General features: G+C 37.5%; 1 protein-coding gene across 1 annotated transcript in view; it reads right to left on the minus strand.

Annotated features, from left to right (window-relative positions):
- The window catches only part of LOC122064840 (phenylalanine--tRNA ligase, chloroplastic/mitochondrial), a 42655-nt gene extending 36085 nt beyond the window's left edge, over positions 1-6570 (minus strand). The window contains exons 1-3 of the mRNA XM_042628623.1: positions 6351-6570; positions 5280-5518; positions 4940-5130 (exon numbers count right to left, since the gene is read on the minus strand). Of these exons, the coding sequence (XP_042484557.1) occupies positions 4940-5130; positions 5280-5484 (396 nt within the window). The 5' untranslated portion in view covers positions 5485-5518; positions 6351-6570. The remainder of the gene's footprint in view (positions 1-4939; positions 5131-5279; positions 5519-6350) is intronic.
- Between the last annotated feature and the right edge of the window lie 211 nt (positions 6571-6781).

Here is a 6781-nt window from a genome sequence, read left to right on the forward strand (position 1 = left end):
GCTGGTGATCTATTAATTCCTCCCTCACTTTGAGTAATTCTAGAACACCCCTCCACTTCTAATTTCTATTCCAGTTTGTCCCCCTCACTTAGTAGTTTACATGTGATGTGCACACTTGCTTCTGAAATTACAAGTTTGCAGTGAACCGTTAGACTTGAGTTATTTATTTTTTGGTGGGCCCATAAGCGATCCGATTTTAGTTTTGGAACCCGAATCCGCATCACAAGCAGTTGGAGAGAGCCCTCCAAACAATGAAGCAATGGCAAGGAATATGGTGTTTAAAACATATAACCTTCGCCAGAGAACAAGGGGGTCCTGAGACCGAATAAAATCCCAAGCCGCCTTAGAGCTGAATAGGCTGAGGAGGCCAGAGACCAGGTGATGATGTCATCCCTACCCTAGGGCTTTTTGCAATAGACAACAAGGCATTCCACACACTAGCAAGCAAAGGGGAGGAGGGGACCAGGGGGTCCAGGCTCCACAGCTAAGGATGCCAACAACCATCGAATTCTGGAGATCCAATCCATAAATAGTTCTCAAACTGACCATATGAAGGAGGACTTCCATAGCGTGCCAATGGTCAACCCAAAGAGAGGTGCACAAACCATCATCAATTTGGCAACGGATAGCCCCAAGGGCAATAGATCGAACAGAAAGAATCTGACGCCAAACCCATGAAGCATCCGAAGGAACTGGGGCAGTCCAAATAGAATCAGAGCGGAGAAGCCCAGAATAGACCCAATCAACCCAAATACTTTTCTTCTTGGTCACAACCTTTCAGATCAGCTTGATGATGCCAGCCAAGTTAACCTCTTTGATCCAACTCAAACCTAGACCACCCTCTGATGCAGATTCTTCACCAAACTAGGCTTATTTTATTAGGAATAAGTCTAGGGTTGGGTTGTATATGTGTTGGGCCTTCAGTCCATAAGGTTCGGAGTGTAATAGGCCACTTTTATGGGCCTAAAAGAGGGGCTTTAAGGTTGCATACTGGATTACTAGTTTGTTTTCTTTTTCATTAGTTTCCTTTTTAGTTGGGTTCAATTTAATTTGTTAGTCTTTGTTTACTTAAGATTCAAGTTATTAGTTGAGTCAAGTCATTAGTAGTTAGTTTCCTTTTTCAGTTAATTTCTAATTTCAGTTTTTAGTAAGTATTGCATTAGGAAACTAAATTAAGGTTTCCTTTTGAGGAACCTTCTATTTTGTAATTCTCTCCACCATCAATATTATAAATAAAGAAGAGGAGGCTCCTAAAGCTTAGAATGATTTTGATAAACAAATTAATGTCTGCTACTATTGTCTTCTCCATGAAGAGTTGTCTTGTGTTTGATCAAGGCTGATGGAATTGGTGTTTGATCCAATTGAGTGATTGACTCTCTGTGGTGTGAAGCCCGAGAGGTCCTCTTCCTTAGCTTATCTTCTTCTTCTCTCAACCACACAAAGTGTTACTGATCTGCTCAAGTTTCTATAGGTATTAAATTCAGTTTTCTTATCAGTTCTGCCCAGAATTTTCATTAGCTTCCTAATCGTTTCCCTGCTCCCTGAAGCACTTCCAGCCATAGGTTTTAGCTAAAATTCTGGTCAAACCTTCCTCCCTACCAAAGTGAGACTCGACCCTGGTTTGGGCTGTTTCTGACCAGCCAATCTGAAGATATTACAAATCTCCATAATTTTGTCTTTTAGTGACCTTGCTGTCCAGGACTGAGATCAATAGATCTGTTTCAGTTCCTGTTGTTCTTTTGGACTGTGGTTCATAGTACTAAGTGGATTTGAACCTATTTGAGGCCCTGCAAGCCCTGTTATCAGTTCTACTAATCTGTCCTAAGAACCCCTAGTGATTTGAGATCGACAACCTGTTCTAGTTTAGTCTGCTGTCTTCTATAATCGCCACAGCCATAACGTTGGGCTTTGGCAATTGTGTATGCCATTTTGAATTACATTTAGTATCTATCAAATGGGTGCTCCATTGTGGTGAGTGCTACAAGAACTAGGGGTTGGTGCTCCTTGTGGCGGGTGAAACTAAACTTTGTATTGAGCATTATACCCAGTCTAGGTTTGGGTTGTAGCCCAATTAACCATTTGCACCGTGGACATAGCCACACTGGCAAACCATGTATATCTTATCTTTTGATTCTTCATTTTGCTATGCTTGTTTCGATTGTGGTTTGTTTGCCTAGTGTCTATGGTGTGGATGTGCATAAGGTTGTATGGTTGACACAGCGACACATAGCAATTGACTAACTCAAGGAAAGTTTTTGAGTGCCACTGATTCATCCCCTCTTAGTGAGCCACTGAGTTCAACATGATAATGGTAAACTCAGACAGGATAAAATCTGAGAAGCCAAGCAAGTAACAAATCATGTTAAGGCACAGCTTCAAAGGAATCCTGCAGTGAAAAGTAAGTAAATGCGGGAAGCCACATCCAGTTCCAGGAACTTCTAAGAGCTTCTGGCACTGAAGAAATTAAAGCTTTAAGATAATAATTTTGACAATTAGAGCTGCAATTCTTTTTTCTGGGAGCTGCTATTTAAGTTTCTGTCTGCCATTTAATTTACTCATACTTGGAAGTAGCTGCAATTTACCCCCAAAACAAAAATCATTTTTGTAGCCTTTTAGTTTTGAGCATTCTAAGGGTATATAATCCTGAGTGCACCATACTGGGATAACAAGTACTAGAGATGGCAGCAAAATTTCAGCCTGACAGGAGCTCAAATAAAATTAGTCACATTGAGGTATTGAACATTTCCAAATACTCAAAGTAAAGAAAAGTTGAGGTGGTTTGTGGAACTTCTGTTTAAACATTGCAATGTTGTGGTTCAGTGTACAATTTTATGCTTAAACACTTTTCAATGATACTGTTTGCAGAGAAGATCTGTATTCATTCTTGGAAAGAAAAGAAACAAAGGGAGATGAGAGGTAATAGACCCAGCATTTTGAAATCAACTTTGACTTCCATCCTCGATAAAGTTAATCAGAAGTTATATGCTTGGAATTTGTAAAAGGAAACTTTCAAGTGCAGCTGGCAGAGCAACACTTATTCCATTATTAATACATAGTTCATCAGAGAATAAATAAAAACAATTCTGCTATACTTCAAATATTGTTTCTAGTTACCTCAAAAACTCAAAACTATCTGGAATACTCTTGATGAAAAGAAGCAGTAAGATTCTTTGAGAAATATAACAACAATTATCAAGTAAAGAAGTTTAATACAAATCATCTTCATATTTCTTCTTTCTTCTAACTTAGAACTGAGCATTACACAAATGGTCCAAAACTACGGTCAAAATGACTGAATTTCACAAAATATTTTGGTTTCAAGAAGCCTCAAAACAAAGCAAGGGCCGACTCTGCAGGCATACCAGACCTCAACCGAAATTTTGGCATTTCGGCCAAATTCGGTCATTTCAGTCACTTAGGCAAAATTTCAACTCATTTCAGCAGAATTTCAATGAAATTTCGACTCGCTTCAGCAAAATTTCAAGCTTTCGCCCCCTTTCACCTGAGAACTATAAAACTACTAGAAACCCCCAAGTCAACATTAGGGAGGATTTGAAGCATCATTTGGTTAAATTTTCTTAAATTTCAAAATTTCCACTTATAGGGCTGTTGTGATGCACTTTAATTCTTTAAGAGATTCTTCACGCAGAGAATTACATGGCCGCCATATATAATACAATGTTTCAATGAAATTTCACGAAACCAACCGAAATACTTCGGTTTCATAGGCTGTCGAAATGAAACAGCCTCCGATACTGAAGAACTGCAATGTTTCGACCGAAATATTGACCATGTTTAGGATTTTGGTGTCGTTTAGGTCAAAACCTTTGTATAAAATGTATGGTTTCGATCAGAATTTCAAAGTTTCGATGAAATTTTTACCATGCTTCAGGTTTCGGTATCGGTTCACAAGTTTCGAATCCAAAGAAAGAGACTTCATAGAAAACCTCAGCTTTCGTGATTTTTTGCCAAATTACTCCCATATCTTCGTAATGAACCATGAAGAACATTTGATAATTATGAAATGGTATCTAATTTTATGTTTATTCATTCCTAACACATATTTTAGTTGTTTTAATTGAAGTATCAAGTATGTGTGTTCTAATACTAAATTTTGGGTATACAGAATTGTACAATGTACCACGTACACTACCAACCTAGGGTCCAAAGCCAAACTACCATTTTGTATGTTTTTTTAACAAACTAAGGGCTCCACTTTAAAAGACCTAAAATAAGGTTTCCTAAACATTTTGGGAACTGATTTGACCATTTGGGCCTCGAAACCAGCAACCGAAACCTTCAAAGTTTTGACTAAAATTTTGCACTTTCCCGAAACCTGGAACCTTGCCGCCTTATGTCATAAGGTCCAAAGCCAAACTACCACTTCGGGTGTTCTTTTATCCAATCTAATACTTTTAACATATGGAAACATGCTTAAGTATGCAATCCGTATTAAGAGAGGATACCGAAACAGATAGCATAAAGCACCAACCTAGGATCCGAAGCCAAACCACCATTTTATGTGTTTTTTTTTTTTTTTGGCAATCTAAAGGCTCAAATATATTTAGAGATGCTTATTAGGACTTCTCTAAAGTTTCAGACCAAAGTATGGCCATTTGACCACCAAAATGATAAACTGAAAACCGAAATCAAATCATATGTCAAAATCCAAAACATTTGGTTTCAAAACCCCAGGTCGAAATCCGAAATATTTGGTTTCAAGACCCAAGTTGAAATTTAAATCTCAAAGTATAGTAACAAGTAAAACAAGCCGCATATAAAAAAACATCAAGATGGGGAAGTGGAAATATTGGACTACAAACAGAATAAGCAATCTAACAAAGCTAATTATCCACATGCAAAAGATACAAGTTAGTGATAAAGAATTTAAATGTGTATAAATGTAGAAAGGGAATAACTTCACAAAATATAGACATACCTGTTTTGCAGAAACAATAGGGCACAAATCATCAAATTTATAATACTTTTCTGAGTAATTGATGTCAAAATAATTGTAAATCGCGTTCTTCAGAATACCAATTGGGTGGTGATTCCTCCTGTGAAGTTGCATACCCAGTTTTGAAAATATTGTATCTGTAACGTTGTTTGTGGGATCATCTCTCACCACATCTACAGGTCCAATCATAAAAGAGCTCAAAATATTTAGATGACATGAGCTTATTTATATCAACCATACTGAACAAAGCATGAATAGGAAATAATTAAGTAAATCAAGAGACTGATCACAAAACCACTGCTTAGCAAGATGTAAATCTTACCATCTTTCACAATCTTGACTCCACCAATCTCTAGTACAGATGCAACAGGTTGCCTCCATTTCTGATGCCTGGGATTATTTGCAGAGTAAGCAGAAGATGAAGTGGAGGCAGAAGCCAAAGGCGTTAGGATGTAGCTTCTGACACAAGACCTATGAAACAATAATGAAGACTTGCAAAGAGCGGAATGTGCAAGTGAGATTGCCATGGAGATTGGAGAGACCTCTTGAGCTTGTTAGGACCTAAGGTAATCAAATATGAGTTAATAACCTAAGGTTAAAACACCACATTTATAATATTCAAACAAGTGGGCTGAAACACCACCATTATAATATAAAAAATAACTGAGAATCTCAACAGAAAAAACCCATGTGGGAAATCAATAATGAAGTCTTCAGTTCATTGACGACATGATACAAACAGGTAAAAGGCTCAAACGAAAATGGGTTTGGCGTGCAATCCAGAATTCCAATCTTGGATCAGAATCCAAGGTGAATTGGATCATTTTTATGGTTCTGTAATCTAAGGACCTTTGGTATTATCAAAAAACGTTAAAAGAGCTCATGAGAAAAGTTCCAATAGTCACAAGAGCTCAATAAATAGTATATTAGGCCCTTCCAAATCCCTCCCCCCTTTTCTCCTCTTCTGTTTGATACAATGAAGAAGAGGTGGGGAAAGATAGACAACTGCACCACTGTCTTCAACATATCTACACTTATTAAAAATATTTGGACTGTTTAAAGCAAAATAATATACTCCAAAGAAGTACTGTAAGCAATCTCAGAATTTTTTATCTGATGACGAAACCTTCATACATATCTGACAAAACTTGAAACAGCATTATCCTATGGCTTAACGGGGAATTCCAAATTAACTTATAAAAGCAATGTAATCTACATTAACAGAGTATTCAAACGTATCTAACAAACTTTTAACATTTTTTCAGGGTTTTATTTCTTCAAGCAAGTCCTCAAGAAGGTGAAAATAGAGATGGGGGAAGACCATGAACGCAAGTCATACGTTGTGAAGATTGAGAGAGAAAAGCAAGAAGATGGAGAAAGAAGAAAATCGTACCTTTACCGCCGGCCTCAGTAAGTACTAAGCCGCCCCCAGATTCCGCACCAGAGCTCACTAGTGGCAACCCCTCTCTCCTCTCTTATCTCAATGCCCATGGTTTTAAGTTTTAACTCGCGCAAAATTGGCCCTCTTGTTGGCCAGTCCGGATTCCAATTTGTTCGGTTTTGGGAAATAAAAGGCAAAAAGGAACGCGTTCTCTGTCCCGTAGCGCACGCCCCTGCGCAAAGAATTGGGTGCGAAATGGTGTCAACGTAGTCGGTAAATTTGGATTCTATAATTATTCGGAATAATTCGATTACTGAATTCGATAAAAAAACAAAAAAATGGGCAAAATAAAATCCTGATTTGAATTTGGATTTGACTTAAAGAATTATTTTTTTATCAAATTAAAAGTCAAGTAAAAAATTCAGATATTAGTTTTATAATTT

Source organism: Macadamia integrifolia, unplaced genomic scaffold (assembly GCF_013358625.1).
Source record: "Macadamia integrifolia cultivar HAES 741 unplaced genomic scaffold, SCU_Mint_v3 scaffold1790, whole genome shotgun sequence".
NCBI lineage: Eukaryota > Viridiplantae > Streptophyta > Magnoliopsida > Proteales > Proteaceae > Macadamia > Macadamia integrifolia.